This window comes from Protopterus annectens, chromosome 7.part0 (assembly GCF_019279795.1).
Source record: "Protopterus annectens isolate FY-2018-M chromosome 7.part0, PAN1.0, whole genome shotgun sequence".
In the NCBI taxonomy this organism is placed as follows: domain Eukaryota; kingdom Metazoa; phylum Chordata; order Ceratodontiformes; family Protopteridae; genus Protopterus; species Protopterus annectens.
The window spans coordinates 347,147,346-347,166,469 of record NC_056739.1 but is presented as its reverse complement, the minus strand read 5'-3'; the positions used below and the strand labels follow the sequence as shown (position 1 = coordinate 347,166,469).

Sequence of the window (19,124 nt, the reverse complement as noted above, 5' to 3'; positions counted from 1 at the left end):
GGGTGCACAGCATTTCTGAAACAGTACGTTTCCATTCCTGAATGATGAAAGTAAGAGAGGTGGGGAAATTGATGAAAAAATGCCATTTTGCTACCAAAAAGCCTCAAATTACAAAACACAGAAATCCCAGTGAGAAACTAAAGCAGAACATAATGTTCAGTATAAACAGGAAAAGTGAAATAAATGTGAACAGAAAACAGGACATTATCAGGGGCATTCCCCTGGAAAACTGGAGGGTCACTGGCCTCACAGAAGGTAGTTCTGTGATCCCCTCCTCCAGAAGATAATGTAGTGGACACATATTTATTTACTGTAACAAAGAATATTAACTTGGTTAAATACTTGGGTTGGGATGAGGTAGCAATCATAAATTATATTAAACTGATATGAGGAAGGAACTAAAGAAGCATAGGGTACAGTTGTACATAGTTACAGCAAAATCAGTGTGGATGTTTGAAGGACGTTAGGCAAAAAGTACTGTTGCAGAAGAAAGTAACACAAGCAAGTTTGATATCTGCTCATTTCCTGTATTTTTGTTTCTTTTACTTATCTATCTTTGGTCAGTCAGGAATTGGCAGTATATGAGTTTTGAGATTTCAACAGGAAGTTATCAGAAATGTTGTTAGGTCCATCTGAAGTCACAATATTTGAGGGTCACATGTTGCTTGTAACTCCATATCAACAATACGAGATAAGCTTGCCTGTGACAGTCAGTGTACCAAAAAGATACCATTCAGTCCCAAAGTTCATATCAAACTCCTGATCTGAAATAACTGCTTAAAATACATGAATCACCTAAGTCGAACTATTAGTATGCTTCACAGCCAAGTATTCTCTCACCTCAACCAATAAACTGATGAAGTATCACTACACCTCTGCATTGTACTGACGACCCTTCACTGTAGCAGCACTGCATCTCTGCATTGTACTGACAATCCTTCATTGTTAGGAGCCCTAGGATTGAGTTTACCTAAAAGACTATAAATTTGTGCATGTTTACCTGTTTTTTTTTATATTTATATGATGTATTCAATAGCATAAATTACACGTACAGTGCAGGTTTGACTTTTGCTAATGCTTTCCTCTCCAAAAGTGGTCTATAGGATCAGTCCAACCGCCTAGTTAATAAGAAGTTATGTTTTACCATAAGGATCCATGTGAATTGTTCATCTCGCCTTTGTTCTTACACACGGATTCGGAGCCGATCCTCGGCTCTGAGTCGGCTGCATCACTAGCTCGCATCTTCAAGAAAGCTCGAGGCACAGTAATATCCCATGATCCTCCGGTACTAACCCTTAGATCTAGTTTGCTATACCAGAAAAATCCCTCTTAGAACTGTGTCTAAAACACTTATAAACAGATACTACAAAGTGTCTGGAACCCTACTGCCAGGTAGAGGATAAAAGATGCCATTACTGCTGTTAATAACATGCCAACCATACCTAGAAAAGGCTGAAAAGGAATCTAGTTGAAAACCGTTCTCCCAGACCATAGGACGGGGGATGGAGGGGGGGAATGTAAGAACAAAGGCGAGATGAACAATTCACATGGATCGTTATGGTAAGACATAACTTCTTAATGTGAAATTGTTCAATCTCGCCGTTTGTTCTTACACACGGGTAGCGTCCCTAGCTCCTTTTTCCTGGGTGGCTCAAGGGAGAACATTCCTGAGTACAGTGGAACCAAACGTCGCCCTGTCCCTGGAACTCTTGTCTAACTTGTAGTGGGTGATAAAGGTATGTGGTTTTGTCCAAGTCGCCGCTGCACAAATGGCATCTAAGGGCAAACGAGCTGTATGGGCTGAAGAGGTAGCAATCGCCCTTGTAGAATGAGCTCTGGGTTTGAAAGGGAGTTGCTGTTTGGATTCAGCATATACGAAAGTTATGCAATCTGAGAGCCATTTGGATAAGGTAACCTTCTTACTGCCTGTCCTTTTCTTTGGTTAGCATATGAGACAAATAGTTGATCTGACTTTTTGTCCTATGTAAGTAAAATCTTAGTTGTCTGTGAACGTCCAACTTGTGCAATGTGTATTCTAGCTTATTGGAATGATTTTTAAAGAAGGTAGGTAGTTCGATAGATTGATTGATGTTCTGAATCGAACAAACCTTCAGAAGGAAGGACGGATTGGTGCGCAAGGTTACTCTATCTGGATGAAAAATCATGTATGGGGGTCGGATAGATAGAGCCTGTAACTCTGAAACTCTTCTGGCGGAAGTGATGGCAACCAGGAAAAGTGTTTTCCACAAAAGAAATTTTAACGGAGTTGTGGTAGCTGGTTCAAAAGGGGGCAACATGAGTTGTGACAGCATGAGATTAAGATTCCAAGGTGCTATTGGATTACGAAAGGGGGGACGGAGGTGAAAAGTACCTTTCATGAAGGCTTTACAAAGCCTGTGGGACATAAAAAAACCATCCTCATGGCCAATATGAAAATTGGAAATAGCGGCCAGTTGAACCCTTATAGTGGATGTTGATGCTCCTTCTTGAAAAAGTGAGGTGAGGAAATCTAGTATCTTGTGTACTGGGGCCCCAAATGGATCTATACCTTGTTTGGAGGCCCAGTGCGCAAAACAGTTCCATTTGCTGATGTACAATTTTCTTGTAGATGGTTTGTGAGAAGATACAATAATTTGTTGTACTGCAGGAGATAGTAACTCCGACCTGGCTAAGATGGGAAGCGGAGCAGCCAAGCTGTCAGTTTGAGGGACTTGAGGAAGATGTGAGGAACTCCCGACGAATGTGTCAACAGGTCTGGCTCTGGGTCCAGTATCCATGGTTCCTCCACTTGATGGGATTGAAGGAAAAGAAACCAGATTTGTTGAGGCCAGAATGGGGCTATCAGTATTATGGTCCTGTCCAGACGTTTGGCTTTCTGCAAAAACCTGGGAATTAGTGGAACAGGAGGAAAAGCATAAAGGAGACCCGGGGGCCAATCGTATACCAGTGCGTCCCTGGGGGGGGGGGTAACAGGGCAAAGTAGCTTCTGCATTTGGCATTCAAAGGGGATGCAAACAGGTCGCAGCAAGGCTGGCCCCATCTGCGGAAGATCTCTTACGCCACTTGAGGTTTGAGGGACCACTCGTGAGGGAACAGGATGGCTCTGCTCAACCTGTCTGCGATTACGTTGGAAGTCCCCGGGATGTGCGTTGCTATCAGAAAGCGTCCAGTGGACTTTGCCCATTGCCAAATTCTGAGGGCCTCTCTGCATAACGGGTAAGATCTGGTTCCCCCTTGCTTGTTTATGTACCAGACCACTGACATGTTGTTCGTCTGAACTGTCACTGTTCCCCGAGGTAAGGACTTGTGAAAGTGTTGCAACACTAGAAACACTGCCCTCAGCTCTAGAACATTGATGTGCAGATTGTACTCCAAGTTGGACCATTGACCTTGGACTGTTTGTCCCTGAAAGAATCCCCCCCCACCCTATCAGGGAAGCGTCCGTGGTTAGAGTTGCTACCGGACTGGGTAATACAAAGGGTCATCCTAGTGTTAGCTCTTGACTGTGTATCCACCATAAGAGATCCTTCTTGCAAGAATTCGTGATCAAGATTTCGTGAGACAGTGGAAGTTGTAGATACGACCACTGGGCGAATAGCATCCATTGAAGGATCCTCATGTGCATCCTGCCTAAAGGAACTACAAGAAGGGAGGCTGCCATCAAGCCTAGCACTCTTAATATTTGTCGTGCAGGGACTCTCTTGTTGTGAAGAAGGAGCGAAATTTGATGCCTGAGGTCTGATACTCTTGGTGGGGGGAGAGTAACTTGAGCCAGGGAAGTGTCTAGCTGTGCTCCTATAAATAACATACGCTGTGACGGCAATAAGACAGATTTTCCAAAATTCACCGTTATGCCTAGTGAAGAGCAAAGACTGATGGTGTAGTCCCTGGCTTGTAGAAGGCGACACTTGGTGGTGGAGGAAAGGAGCCAGTCGTCTAGATAAGGAAACACCCGGAATCCGTTTTGTCTCAAGTGAGACACTACTACTGCCATGCATTTGGTGAACACCCTGGGGGCTGAGGTGAGACCAAAGGGCAGAGCGCGAAACTGGAAATGACTGGCTCCCAGCCAGAAGCGCAAGTGATCTCTGGATGCCCTGGCCATTTTGATATGGTAGTATGCGTCTTTGAGATCTATAGAGCACATCCAGTTGCCCTTTTGCAGAAAAGGGAGGATTGACTGAAGCATGACCATCCGGAACTTTTCCTTTTTCACAAAGGTATTTAACTTGCTGAGGTCTAAAACTGGCCTCCAGTCCCCTGTTTTCTTTGGAACTAAAAAGAACCTTGAGTAAGTTCCGGATCCTATTTGGTCCGCTGGGACTGGTTGGATGACTCTGTTTTCGAGCAACCTTCCTATCTCTATGGTTGCTTGGTCTCGCAGACTGGGTGGAACATCTGGGAGTTTTTTGGAGTTTGGTGGTATTTTTATGAAGGGGATGTTGTAGCCTCTGATAAATATGCTTTTTGCCCAGTAATCTGATGTAAGATTTAGCCAGGCCTCTGGGTATAATGCCAAGCGACCTCCGACTGCCTCCAGAGTAGGACAGCCGTGCCTGTACTCAGGAGTGCTGGAAGGGTTTCCCAGAGAAGGTCTCTCTGTCACCCTGATTTTGTGGACCCCCTCTGCCGGCTGGGTGGTGTCTTCCGTTTCTTCTCCCTCCTCTGCCTCTGGAGGGGGCGTCACTTTGGGTGTGTTGAAAAGATCCCCGAGTCTTTCAGAACCACATATTTCCTCCTAGTTGCCCTTTGGGGTAGGGTCCAGATGGAATGGAAAAACAGACCCCTACGGCAGACAGGGTCTTTCCTTCTTGTTCACACCTCGTGAGAGTCTCCTTTACTTTGGGCCCAAACAAGGAGGCACCATCGAAGGGGGCGTTGGCAAAGGAAGACTTAAAGGCTTCCGCAAAGGAGCATAAGCGCAACCAGGATTGTCTTCTTAGGGCAATCGCTGAAGCTGCTGCTCTACTCGGTCCTTCGGCTGTGTATGAAATCAGCCTCATGGACGAGTTGACTATGGAATTTAGGGTGTTAAGTTGCGCTGTCACTTTCTCGGCGACAGCAGCATCTGTGTGTCCCTGGAGAGTATCTCCTAATTCCTTAATGAGATCTCTCTGTAAACGCGTGAAATGCGTAAGGTAGTTGAGCGATCGGATAGAAAAAGTCGCTGAACTAAATATGCGCTTCCCATATCTGTCCATTGTCCTAGAATCCTTATTAGGAGGATGGACAGAGGAAGATGATTCAGACATCTCTTTCTTAGTGGTGGCCGCCGCCACCACCATAGTGTCTATGGGAACTCCTTTTGTAAGATAGGCTTTATCTTGGGGAGCCGTCATATATTTATTTGGTTTACGGGGAACTGGTTCCACTGTATCAGGTGTTTCCCAAGCCCTCCGAGCTATAAGCTCCATGAGATCGTCAAAGGGTGGAGTCACCCAGGAGGTAGAAGGTTGAGCCCCAAATGCCTTCAGTAATACTGATTCATCCACAGAAGGGGTAAGGGTTTGCCAGTCACCTCTTTGCTTCAGAATTTCCAAAATGTCTGCAAACGAGACATCCTCAGAGGTGGACCGTGGGGACCCTTCTGTTTCATCTAAATCAGTATCAGAAGTGAGAGATTCCTGAGGGGAATCTATGTGCCTCCTCTTGCACAGTCTTTTCCTCGGAACATCCTCAGCGGGAGCTTCTGGGGATGCATCCGAGGAACCAGAGTTGCCCTGTGGGGACTTCTGAGGCATTGGGTCAAGACGCTTAGTGGGAACCGAAGGCACAGAAGCAGAATGTGGACCTTTTGGGGAAGGAGATGAAGATACCGATGAAGTATGTGTCTGATCAGACAAGGCCTTCCTCATGATGTCAAAGGCACCAGTGCCCCGACCCAAAGATCTGACCCGATCCAAAGAAGGGGGTCGTTTCTCCGGAATCGGAACCACGGGCTCCGACATCGAGGACAGATCCGAACTGATCTGAGCCGAGGCACAGAGGGGAAAAGTCAGAACCGACATCTCGGTTCGACTATCCACCCCGGAACCCAGGAAAGATCTTCGGCTCAGAGACTCTCCGGCTGGTTTCGAAGGAGTCGAGGTCAACGCAGCCGATAGCACTACTGGAGGCTTCAGCACCGAGGGTTCTACAACCATCGGTTCTTCGGCTCCTAACACCAATGACTCGACGGGTCTCGGAGGAGGAAGTTTTGAGGGAACTGGAATAGCTTTGAGTTTCGAAACCAGCTGGGACGAAACCTCGATTAATTTGGACAAGGCCGAGTTCTCCATAAGCTTCTGTACCACTCGGTCCACATCGGAATCAGAAAGTGGCTTCGAAGAATGGGTCGAAGGGATCGAAGCCATCACCGAGCGAAGGATAGCCGAAGGTGGTACCTCTGATACCGGCTCCAAGACCTGAGCCTCATGCAGAGATAGAGTCTCGACAGCCGGCACTGAAGTCATAGGAGCCGGTGTCCGAATCTGAAAATAGGTGCTTGGAGCCGATGACTTGGGCTCCGACACTCTTGAAGACTTCGACCCCTTCAAAGACTTAGAAACCAGTTCAGCCTTGTCCAGGGCCTCCTGAAACTCGGGTTTAAGCAACCCTCTGTCCACCAACTTCCTGCGTCTTTCCATCATGACCCTCCCACTAAAGGAATGACAGATGGAACAGTCTTCCTGCAAGTGGAGAGGGCCAAGACAGTAGACGCAGGATGAGTGGTTGTCAGTAATGGACATCTTCTGTCCACACTGACACCTTTTAAAACCACTTTTGGTCTTTTCTGACATCTTACACTCTTATAAAAAAAAATATGTTAAATGCAATATATACACTCACACAGCACACTAAGATATATATATATATATATATATATATATATATATATATATATATATATATATATATGACTATGAAAAATAGACAGGACAGAAAAGTATATATACATATATATATATATATATTTTTTAAGTACTGTAAATAGTTACAGAAAAAGAATAGCCTAAGGCCCTTACTAACTTTTTAAATAACAACCTGACTACAACTACTTTAAACAACTACTAGATATTAAACCTATCAAATACTGTAAAGAAAAGTAAAATTTGAAGTAAATATCAAGAAATAACAAGATATAATAAGAAACATTCTACTGGCCCAAGCCTCTCGATGTGATCTGCTGCTAGTGGCAAACTAGATCTGGGGGTTAGCACCGGAGGATCATGGGATATTACTGTGCCTCGAGCTTTCTCGAAGATGCGAGCTAATGATGCGGCCGACTCAGAGCCGAGGATCGGCTCCGAACCCGTGTGTAAGAACAAACGGCGAGATTGAACAATTTCACATCTAATAAATAAACAAGATAACAATCCATGAGTGTCAGCAGTTTGCCTGATACAGTTTGTTAGGTGTCCTATATGGCACTGTACTTTGTATCTCTTCATATAGATTTATTTAATAGTTGGTAACTGAGTGAGTGGGCTGGTCTGAAGACCCTTTTCAGCCAAGCCCTAGCTGCAGATTCAAGAGAAGTACAGCCAAATAACAGTACAGTATAGTAAACCAGTAGTACAGTCATCAAGTACAATAAATCAGATTTTAACCAGAATTGCTAGAGGAATTTTGCAAAACCATGCGGGGCATGATGTCTCTGAGAAAATAAATTTTATATATATATATATATATAGTTTACCTTTAAAATGTCGCCACACACGTGCGACAGTTCATGTACCCCACTCATAATGTCAGAATCTGCACCGCCGAGTCCTTACTAATGCAAATCCGCTACTCAAAGAAAGTTGACACTCCGGGAATTTCGACTTTGAAACACCTGCTATTTGCCCATGTCTACTAAGACCGTTATGCAGGGGGCAAGACCAAGACCCCCTGCGCCCCTCACACCTCCTGCTACTTTTATGTACTAACTCCAAGACTGTACTACAGTGAGAGAAGGGGTGTACGTCCCGATCTCCACTCAGAATGCTGAATTCACATGAGCGAATGCACACTGGCATTCACTCTTTTGTGAGTTCGGCAATTTATTGTTCACTAATATGAACTTTTGCAAACAGCCTTTGAGACCTCTGACCATCGCAGATGTGCACCTCAACATTTTAAAGGTAAACTCTACACATTCATATATATATATATATATATATATATATATATATATATATACATACACACACACACACACTGGAATATAACAGAAAAAGCAGTTTGTCAAATGAAAAGTGAATGTATAGCCAACATCAAGAGAAGTTAGCCTCCTTGTAGAGGTATTGAGCTAGATTTTTCTTGATAATTTATATCTGCTAGTAATTTCTTCCACTAGGCAGAACCAAGTATGGAGTAACCCTGTTCACCCGTGACAGTTTTGAAGGTGGGACTCATGAGGCGATTGTGTCAACTTTGCTGCTACTGAGAGGGTGTACTTGTTCCCTGCTATGAAGTTTTCTTTTCTGATGAGGGTAGTACCTAGTAGGTAAGCTGATCTTTTAGTTACTGAGAGTCCATTTAATGTTTTTAGAAGATTACAGTTGTATGATCAAGTGTCAGCAAGCAGTGCAGTGAGAATCTACATATGCTGTTTTCAGTTATTATAGGAGTGAAAAGTCCATAAATGGAGCCCATATTCAAGTTTGAGTAGCAAAACATTTTTGCATAAGTACCTTTGCAGTTAATAGAACACCAGCATTCTTACTATTTTGAATTTCTTGTCTAGAATCAGCAGTTCAAATTGTTTGTAGGACAAACAGATGAATACCTGTATGGAGTAAACAATGACAGAAAATATTTAAAAAAAAAGTGTTTTGTGCATTTTCTGACACTGTATTTTATGTTTCAGGAGATGCATATACTGCTGAAATCGAAGCTCTGTTTGAACGCCATCTCACAATATCCAACAACCTGATATAATCTGCTTGCCACTCAGAAAGGCACCTGAAATAAATACCAGATAGCCTTTTGGACTGAAACTCTCCATCCAGTGAAACTGTATTTATTACCTCATTGAACATGGACTAATGCAATTTAACTATGGTGCATTATTTTATGCTAACTATGTTAAGAGATGGATGGAGGAAAACAAATATTTATTTACTTCTCCACCTTCTTTTATGTGCCCACATTTGTTCATTGAGAGGTGCAGAAGTCTGCATTGTTGTAGACTTGTTTAAAGTGTAGCAATGGTTGTACTGATACACAAACTGACAGCAATGCATACTATATATGAATGGGAAGAAATGAGGGGGCATTTCATTATAAAGGAAAACAGACTCATTATGAGAAATAATGCTGCTTTTTTGTTAATTTACATGTTATAAATTCCTAAAAGTTCACATTTCAAATAGCAGTCAGGATGTGGGGCAGGAAATTTCTGGAGGAATTCTGCCAAACATCCATCATAAAATGTGTGTGGTGCTCTTTTGATGATTCCTACCTGACTGCCAAAGTCAGTCTGTGAAGCAAAACTGCATGTCTGCTAACTGGGAGGCTTCAGAAACAGAGACCATACACCGCCTAGTAGTAGTTCTCAACTCCAGTAGTAATTTTTAATGTAGACACTGTGTTTCCACAAAGAGGGGTCATGTTTCACTCCACCCATCTTGAACATCTGTCAGAGGGAAACAACGTTTTTTTCTGTTTAGCTCAATCTGTAAACAATGAATATAATTTTAGACTCATATCTAATGACACTGGCAGCTGGCTTTAACCAATCTACAGCATAGTCCCTGTTCAACTGAGAAACATTCAGAACAACTGATGTTCCACTGTTCAGCATGAGTCTGTCCCCACCCATGGATGCTGGGTATTGTCAATTAATACCAGAGCTGCATAGTTTTTATTTTGATTAATGGAGTAAGTGGAGGGAGAATTGTGTAACTCTTTCAAAACTTATAAAACGGACAATGGTTTCTTTGTCAGACTTTAGCCATCTGGTACTGTTGCCTTTCTGGTACAACTCAAAAAATGATTCAGGTACCTCTGTTCACCTTTACCACAGGCTCTATTGTAACAGTATGTTTGTTCTATATCTCTTCCTCTAAACTTATTTTGGAGCTGAAGGGGGACCCCAAACTATTTATGGTGCTGAAAATATGGGGTCAGTGCTTTACATATCTGTTTGTTCTTCTGTAATTCATGTGACACATGTTTCATGCACTAACATCACATGTGATAGCAGCTAATCATTGAAGTTCAGTAAATCAACAACCCTGCCATCTGAGACATCACTTGCTGTGGCACCCACCTGGTATTACATGTATGAAATTCTTCAACCGTGATCAAGTTTTTCATAGTAGAATTCAGTTGTACTTTTAATTATAAATCTATAAGCGCTGATCCGTTATTTATGCAGGGACTCTCTTACTTCACGTTTATATCTCAAAACTAATCAGATTTATTCAGTGGTATTTGTACTCATACTGTGCTTATTCATCCCTGCTACGGTTACCAGAGAGTCACTTCTACAGGCTGAACAAACTTAAGGTTGCTTTATGCTAATCTTTGTATTTATTTATTATTCCTGTGGGCTGCCATAATATAGAATGAAAAGTTGTGAATTTTGAAAAAAAAAACATTTAAGGCTTTTTTCAGTGTTCTGTATTATGAAAAAGAAAACTTAAAGTAATATAATGCAAAGTTATCAGGAAATCTATGTTTACGGAACTGTGCAATCAATGTTTGTTTGTCTTCTTTTTGCTTCTTAAATGTTGGCTAGAAATGTGAACGCACTAGATGTATGACTGAGGAATAACTTGCATTTTAAAAGAATGTTCACAGTACCTCTGCAAGTGGTAAACAAGATACTTAATGTATATATTACAGCTTCCCTTAATCCACTTAGCATACATCTAACTACCACTGTTGCAGGAAATGTGGCACACCAGTGTAAAAAAAAATATATATATATATATATATATATATCTCAAACTCATGAACACCGGATGTCGTCATTAAAGTAGACACACACTGATTTTCATTGCTCACGTCAACAAAATGGCAGTTCATGTCTCAACACAAACTGACTTTCAGAGCCACAGCTTATAATGCACCCAGTATAGCTTGCCAGTCTGGCTCCCTGTCCACTCCGCCCTTCATTTGAAGAGGAAAAGAAAAAAAAAAAAGTCCACTCCTCCAATCGGGTGCAGCCACTCCTCCTACCTCCCACCCCTTCAGTTCTTTAGCTGAAAAAAAAAATAAAATAAAGGACCTCTCCTGGTTTTATACTTTAGCAAGCTTGCTATATCAGCTTACTACTCACTGAGGTACTTTTCTGTACTGGCTTTCAGAAGTGCCAGTACAGAAAAATGTGGATAGTGGGATGTTGGATAAGGTCCTTACCTTAAAGTTACAGAGCACAGGGTTTGATACTGACCTCTGGTTATTCACTAGGCTTATAATAGTCTGTTAGACTGATAGCTTAGTATTAATCTGTGAATTTATGAACCACTCTTTCTGACTGTACCCGCCCCCCCAAACACCATGAACAGAGGGCAGCTGCTCTCTTCTCTCCACCCTTGGGGTGCTTCTGCTAACAATCACCTTAATTTGACTCTCAGTTTTCCAAAATGAACCTGTTTTTTTTATTTAAGTTATAGCTAGCTATTAAGAAAGCAGAACTGTTTGTCCCTCACTTCTGTTTTCTTGAGAAAATAAAAGTTTTTGCACTATAGATTAGTTGAAATATAATTTAAGAATTGTAGTTTGACTAACTTTATTACAACCTTGCAATCATCATTGTGGCTGCTAAAATGACAGTCAGTCAGTGTTTATGTTGTAGGGACTGTAGCAAGAAGACAACAAATTTGACAGTTTATCAGAATGTTGTCTCTATTTATCTTGAAGGTACATTTTCCAAAAATAATGGAACTTTTGGAGGAAGCCTAGTTCAACGGTAAAGCAGCAGCATTGTTTGCTACCATACAACACATAATATCTATTCATAATAACTCTTTGCTTAGCATGAAGACCTTTTGGGGGATTGTCATCTCTTATAAGACCTTTTTATTGAGGACTTTCTTTTGGTTCTCACCTTCAAGTGGGGGTACGTCAAATGGGAGAATTGCACAAGGCACCTACTAACCTTACTACAGCGACTCCTGAGAAAATGAATCAGCAGTTTAAGCACCTGTCATAATATGTTTGACTTGTGTGGTCATCTCACATTTTAGTGGGGAAATGAAGGCATCCATAGAAATAATCATAACTTGGTAAAAAAGAAACAAACTAACTCACATGTGGCTTCCAAAAATGAATGTACTGAATTAGGTAATGTCTTCATGTTTCAGTTCAACATTAGAATATATATTAGAATAAAGCATGGGGACTCTCTCTCTGCCCACGACTTGAGGAATAGTGGTTTCATTTTTCAAACTCACATCAGGAAAATTGGTACAACAATCAAAGCAATTATTCAATATTTGTGGTTCTGAAGAGGTTATCTGAATACCTACTCTACCCTATGTATTTTGTTAAAGTTTTGTTTTGAGTTTAAAGTGGGTTATCCAGTTGGTGTTTGGCAGCATTTATTTTTTTTTTGTGTTAGTCTAAACTGTATGACGCTTTCACAGTTTTGCTTGAAACAAATCAATATTGCATGCCCATGTCACAATTTTATATGATGATGGAACCACTGTCCGAGGGTCTATCAGCATTTGTTTAAGGATAGGCCTATGTTGTGTCGTAATGTCTCCGTTTTTTGCGTAGCTGGACTCAACTTGCTTGATATCTGTCATGTTTTGGTTGGGAATGAATTGAGACTGTGTGGCGTGGCATTGTCATAAAGTCCCATTAATGAACCCTTAACTGGAGACTTCATCTCCCCAGTGCAGAACATAAGAAATCACTGCCAGTGTTGTTTCTAAGTATGTATCGGCAATGTTTCCTATTGTTTCATGAAATTCTATTTCCTTTATGTCTGGGCAGCTGAGAAGTTGGCATTCATAAGTTAATGACTGCTGATGGGCTTGCTCCCACATGAACGTTAAAGAGGGACTTACTTGCTGCAAAAATTTCTATTTTAAATTTTTGCCAGGTTGTGCTTCCAACCAGTTGAACTCGGTGAGGAGAGTCATGGTTGCACTGGGTCTATGTTCTATTGTTCTCCCACAGTCTGTTTGAGGAAATTTTTGTCTTAAATCACAAATCAAAGTTGCATGGTCATGGCAGCTTGCTATGAACGTGAATTTCCATCCAATATGATTTTACTGATGATTTCTTAATGGATAAATCAACATTTCATGACCCGTCACAGTTTTGTGTAAGGCTAAATCTGTATTTATTTATTTACTTACTGACGTTTGTTCACCGGGAAAGTTCATTGGGCCAAAAACCCTTTTCAGTGGAGGCCCGAGGAGAAAAGCTCCACAAGTGTTACAAATAAAAACAAATCTAACATACATAAATCAAATTTCTCAATGTATAAAAGGAGAACATATATAATACAGTGCGGAGGTTAAGTTACATATGTAGAGCAGTATAGTTATGAAACAGTACCATCTGTAGCGTGTTTTAAGAAAACAACTGCATTGCTAGGTAACAAGAACTGGTTATTTACATCAGAACACAAGAATTAATTGAAGGACTGTTTTAAGGTGGTTTGATTGTTTAGGTAGTAGGATTTTACTGCTGACTTAAAGGTTTTTATGCAGTCAATTTGAGTTATTTGGGAGGGTAAGGTATTCCATAGCTTGGCAATGCAATGGAAGTACAGACTTTGGCCAGCTCTTTTATTTGGTTTTGTTATGGTTAGTAGCTGTTTTCTTGAGGATCTTGGTGTTCCTGTAGGAGTATACATTTGTAGGATGGAGCTGCGTCTGAAGATTAGTTTATGGGCTAAGGTTAATGGGGTATAGTAGATATGGAGGGGGAAATCTAGCCAATTCATTTCTGTAATAGCTTTAGCAATGATGTGAGAGCTTCTGGAGGCAAATGTGGCTATTTTATAACAGCAGGATTGTAGTTTTTTAGTAAATGTTGAGTTAAGGTTTGTAAAGATGGCACTACCATACAAAAGGGTAAGTAAGGTACTGGTAAGTTTTATTTTGGTGTGGCTGTCCAGGTAAAGTTTGTGGCGATAAAGTTTGCCTAGTTTAAAGTGTGTCGTCTTTACTGCATTGAGTATATGAGGTTTGTGAGTGAGTTTGTCACCTATTGTTATGCCTAGCAATTTAGCTGTTTTCACTGTTTCTATTTCTGTACATCTTTAGAACAGATTTTGAAGTCTGTATCTGGTCATTTTGTGGAGAAGACTAAAAGTTTAGCCTTTTTAGGGTTTAACAGGTGTTGAGCATTATTTAGCCAGGATTCAATTTAGGTACTGTAAAAGCCTTTTGAGTAATTAAGAAGGTCAGAGAAATTGTTGGAGGTGGATATTAACATGGAATCATCGGTGTATTGGATAAGATTTTGTATTTGGGGGCTTTGTGTAGGTCATTGATGACTGTATTTAAGAGTAGTGGCCCCACTATGGATCCTTGTGGGACTCCTATGTTGTTTGCTTGGTGATCAGACTGTACAGTAAGCCCTCGTATCAATTGTTCCCTGTTACTTATGTAGGATGCAAACCAGGAAAGAGATTTTAGGGGTGCATCCTAGTTTTGATAGTTGGATTAATAGCTTAGTATGTGATACCGTATCAAAGGCTTGAGAGAGATCCAGTGGGATTACTGAAGTAGGGTGACCAGCATCTAAGGCCTTGTTAACAGTATCAGTAAATGAGAGCAGTGCTGTGTCCTGGACAGAACCCATGTTGGGTGGGGGCCAGAGATAGCGCTATGTCCTGGACGGAACTCATGTTGGGTGGGAGCCAGAAGAGCATTATCAGAGAGCTGTTTAAGTAGTTATGTGTGAACACATTTCTCTAAGATTTTTGATAGTGGAGAAATATGCATTTCCATCATCCTTTTATTTATGGTTGCATTTACATTTTACTGTTCTTTCACATAAGAATGTCATATTTCAGTTCCTGGATGAATCTAAATTCAAGGTCCTTTCACTATAGGATGAATTTATATTACAATCATTACATCATAGGTTCATGGGATGGTAATTTCAATGGGACATAATATCCCAAAAAGCTGGAGAATTATATTACAGTGCACAATTTCCCATCATTAATATGAATATCAATTTTTGTCACCAACGTACATAAATGTATGCAGAAAAGTTTTAGAAGTCTTATGGATATGTATAATTTAAAATACTTGCATATGTTTTATGTTGTAAAATACTAACATCAATGAATAATTGGCAATGAAATATGTAAATAAGCAAATAAAACTGTATACTGTTCTTATATATTGTAATAAGACTGTATCGCTTCATAAGTATAATTATTTTAAAGATGTAAAATCTGAGAAGACTATACTCTACTTATATCTTGCTAACATACTTGGGGTCTTTAGTTTAAAACCCTTCATTATTTCAAATATACCCACTAAGGTCTAAAAAGTTTACAGTGTACATTACGAATGGTGCGCTGTATTAAAAAATAACAGTACTCTCCATTTATATAAAAACATAATTATTTTTATTTGTTGCTTGTCAAAATCAAGGAACTTGAGTCATTTAGTCACACTAAATCAAAAAGATAGACAATTCTGATGACTGTTGGGTAAATCATATCTTTTCGCTGAAAAAAATAAAAACCTTAAAGAGGATGACTGGAAATGGGCATCTCTCCTTATTGCCAATGTGCACAGACCGTAATTAATTGTTGAGAGATGCACCTTCAACAGGAGTAGGTGTAAACAGCTTTGCTGCCATTGGGAAAAAGGCACTTTGATTTGCATTTGACTGCTTTCTTATGTCAAAAATACATTAAGGCATGCTGTTTTTGACCAGATCTCCTAGACCATACACTAGTGACAGTCATTTACCCTTGTAAAAAATGAGAGAAAATATTTTAATTCTAATCTAACTTATTTACTCTTTAGCCTGTCCTGCATTAGAAAATGTCTTTGATCCTCCAGGGAAAAACACTCTGAAGACAACTTGAGTGTAGCAGCTTCAATCTCACACCTGCCACTCAACATTCCCTGATTGCTGTGATAAATCTGCTTCTCTTCTGTCTAGTGTACAGTAAATAATTTTCTACAAACACTTTGCTGTCTGCAGTTATTAATACTTTGTCCTTCACAAAGTCTTGTTGCTTATATGACTACATCGTTACTACTTTCTCATGGCCAGGTTTGTAGAATACATGTGACTTTTCAATTAACAACTCCTGCTATGGAACACCAGTCCAGTTGCTTATTGGTGCTTTCATAAAATTTATACAGTCTGCTTTTTCCACTTTCTGTGGTACAGCAGAAAATCCCAGGTTTCTGTCCTTCTAATTATTCTATTTTTTTAAACTGCCCTTCTTGAGAAGCTTCATACTCTGCCAGCTTTTTCTTCATTTCAGTTTTTGCAGTTTTATCAGATCATCTGAACAGCCACTTAAAGCTTATGCTATTTTTCCAGCCTTTTATTTGAGTGGATATATGTCTTCAGTTTTTCATTTATTTTAATCACCTCTGAGTACAATTTAATTTTCCTCTAAATTACAGGAAACCATCTCTTGAATTAAGCTGAAACTTGAACTGCTTTTTGCTGAACAGCTGCAGAATCCTTCACAGACAGTATTTTTCTCTTCACCTTTTCTGGTTGATTTTCTTTAAAGTTTTCCAAATTCCATCTTTGCTGACAACCCAACCAGTCCATGTACTTACTTAGCCAGTAACTGAACGCACCCCCCCCCCAAAAAAAACCCCACTTTTGACGCCACTCAGCTTCTGTTTTCACACTAGGAGAAATGGAGTTAATCTTCTGATTAGTGTGCATCTAGCTTTCAAGTCCCAAAACTGATTATTCTTTATACACCTATGTTTCAAAAATTAATCCCCAAAGTACATACAACTGTATCATTTTTAAAAATGTTAGCTACCCAAATAAAATTTAATTTAAATAAACAATAAATTAAGCTTCCTAAGTCTGTCTTCATAAGCTAAATTTGATATTCTGCAGATATCAGATCTTAAGCATTCACAAAAGACAGTACTGTACTCCATTTATAGTCTAATAATAAGAAGCATTACCATGGCAACCCTTGAGGAAGAATCTTTAATAATGTTCTAACTCCAAGATGTGTTCCTCGCCTGCTTGTTGAAGCTGAGAATGATCATGCCCATATCTTCAAACTCTTATCATTCCTTAATTGTGCTATCCATAGTAAGTGGGGACCCTAACTTACATCAGTCTAAATGCAATGCCTTACATTTAAACTAATTGAAATGTATCCTATTTGACTGGATCCAAGCTTCCATAAGTACTTTTGGCTGTCATATTGACTTCTACTTATTGATACAGTTTTGGTAATCTTGATAAGATCAGGAAACTTTTCAACCCAGCATCAAGCTGTTACTGGAAAAGCGGACATGAAAATAAAAAGGGCCTGAAATGAAGCCCTGTGGCTTCCCCTTGTTTATTTAAAGTCTTTTGATTTATGATAGTGTACACTTCACTAACATTTAACCAGTTCCACATTCATTTGATCACATGTTTATTAAACTACAATATCTCTAAAGCCATAAATATTTATGATGAGGAACCAAATTAAAGGCTTTAGCCAAATCCAAATAAATCATGTCCACTACCATATCATCATCAATGGAATGAACTACATCAATACAAAAATGTATAAAACTGGTAATAGTAGACCTTCCTGATATAAAACCATGCTGATATATTTCAAACTATATTCTTTCAGCTGAACTTTGCATTACTCATACCAAAATTCATTTGCCAAACAGAGTAGTTACAGGCCTAACATTTCTGTCTTAAAAGAAACCCTTCATCATGAACTGGAAATAGTATAAGCACATTTTTGTTAGAGGGCTAGTCTGGATATCAAAGATTGTTGAAACAGATAATGTTCCCCTTAATGGAAACTAGAAATAGTCCATTTATTTCACCAGTGCATTGAACAACATAGTTTTCTGTGGTACAGATTTTTTGACTCATATTTATAGTTGATGGTTCTTCATAAAATTAGTTTTTTTTGGAAAATCATTGAGGATTGAAGTCACTAAATGCTGCAATACATTTCAGTTTCACACTTCATATACTTTAGAAAATGCATGCCAGTCCAAATCCTGTTATTCTAGCAATTTTTGAAGTTTTTAAGAGCAATATTTGTAATTTGTTCCCTAGCTTGGGCCTTTCCTCCCATTATTTTTGAATTTGTCCAGGATTCTTGGGCTTAGTGGTTGAGGGGTGTGTTCAGAAGTAAGTATATTTTAGCAAAGGACTTCTCCACCATCTTCACTGCTATACTTGGGAGCTTGCAGCCACAATAAGTATTAGCATAAATTTAAATAAATGCATATATATTTTTTCAGTGTCACTCCTTCACCTGGCTTCACAAATAAGTCAGGAAAATAGTCAACCAAAACACGTGATTAAGTTACCATCCGGTCTTCAATAATTAAGCATATATTTGACTTTCAGTGTTTGCTATATCTTCTACCATATTTATAAAAATATTTCTTACTATACATCACATTATTCCCTAAATTTTACTCTTAGCCATTCTAATCATCTGCCTAACCTTAACGACTGGATGTTTACACAAGGCCTTGTTTTGTTGGACTTCTAACCTTAACGACTGGATGTTTATACGAGGCCTTGTTTTGTTGGATTTCTAACCTTAACGACCGGATGTTTATACAAGGCCTTGTTTTGTTGGATTTCTAACCTTAATGACTGGATGTTTATACAATGCCTTGTTTTGTTGGATTTCTAATTACCTTCTCCCCCAATACAATTTCTAATCATCAAATTCATTAATGGAGGAGTCAGAAATTGTAGTGCTTTAATTAAATCTAGAACAAACTTTTCAGTTACTGAAAATTTTACATAAAAACTATTCTGAAGTCTTCTTTCCAGTTCTAATTGTTTATACAATTATTAATAAAAGAAAATCACCTCTGCAAAAGTTCAAATGTACTAGATTTCATTTTATGGAAATTCCAACTAAAGCCACATTTACTACAACATGATCTGAACTACCATGAGGATATTTAACCATAACTTCCATAACAGCAACTTCAGAGGAAGACGAAATAACATCAGGAACACCATTTCCCATAGTT

General features: G+C 39.6%; 1 protein-coding gene across 1 annotated transcript in view; it reads left to right on the top strand.

The window, feature by feature from the left end:
• LOXL4 (lysyl oxidase like 4) overlaps window positions 1-10,913 on the top strand; it is a 412,707-nt gene extending 401,794 nt beyond the window's left edge. The window contains exon 15 of the mRNA XM_044076917.1: window positions 8,834-10,913. Coding sequence (XP_043932852.1) covers window positions 8,834-8,904 — 71 coding nt within the window. The 3' untranslated portion in view covers window positions 8,905-10,913. The remainder of the gene's footprint in view (window positions 1-8,833) is intronic.
• The last annotated feature ends 8,211 nt before the right edge of the window (window positions 10,914-19,124 follow it).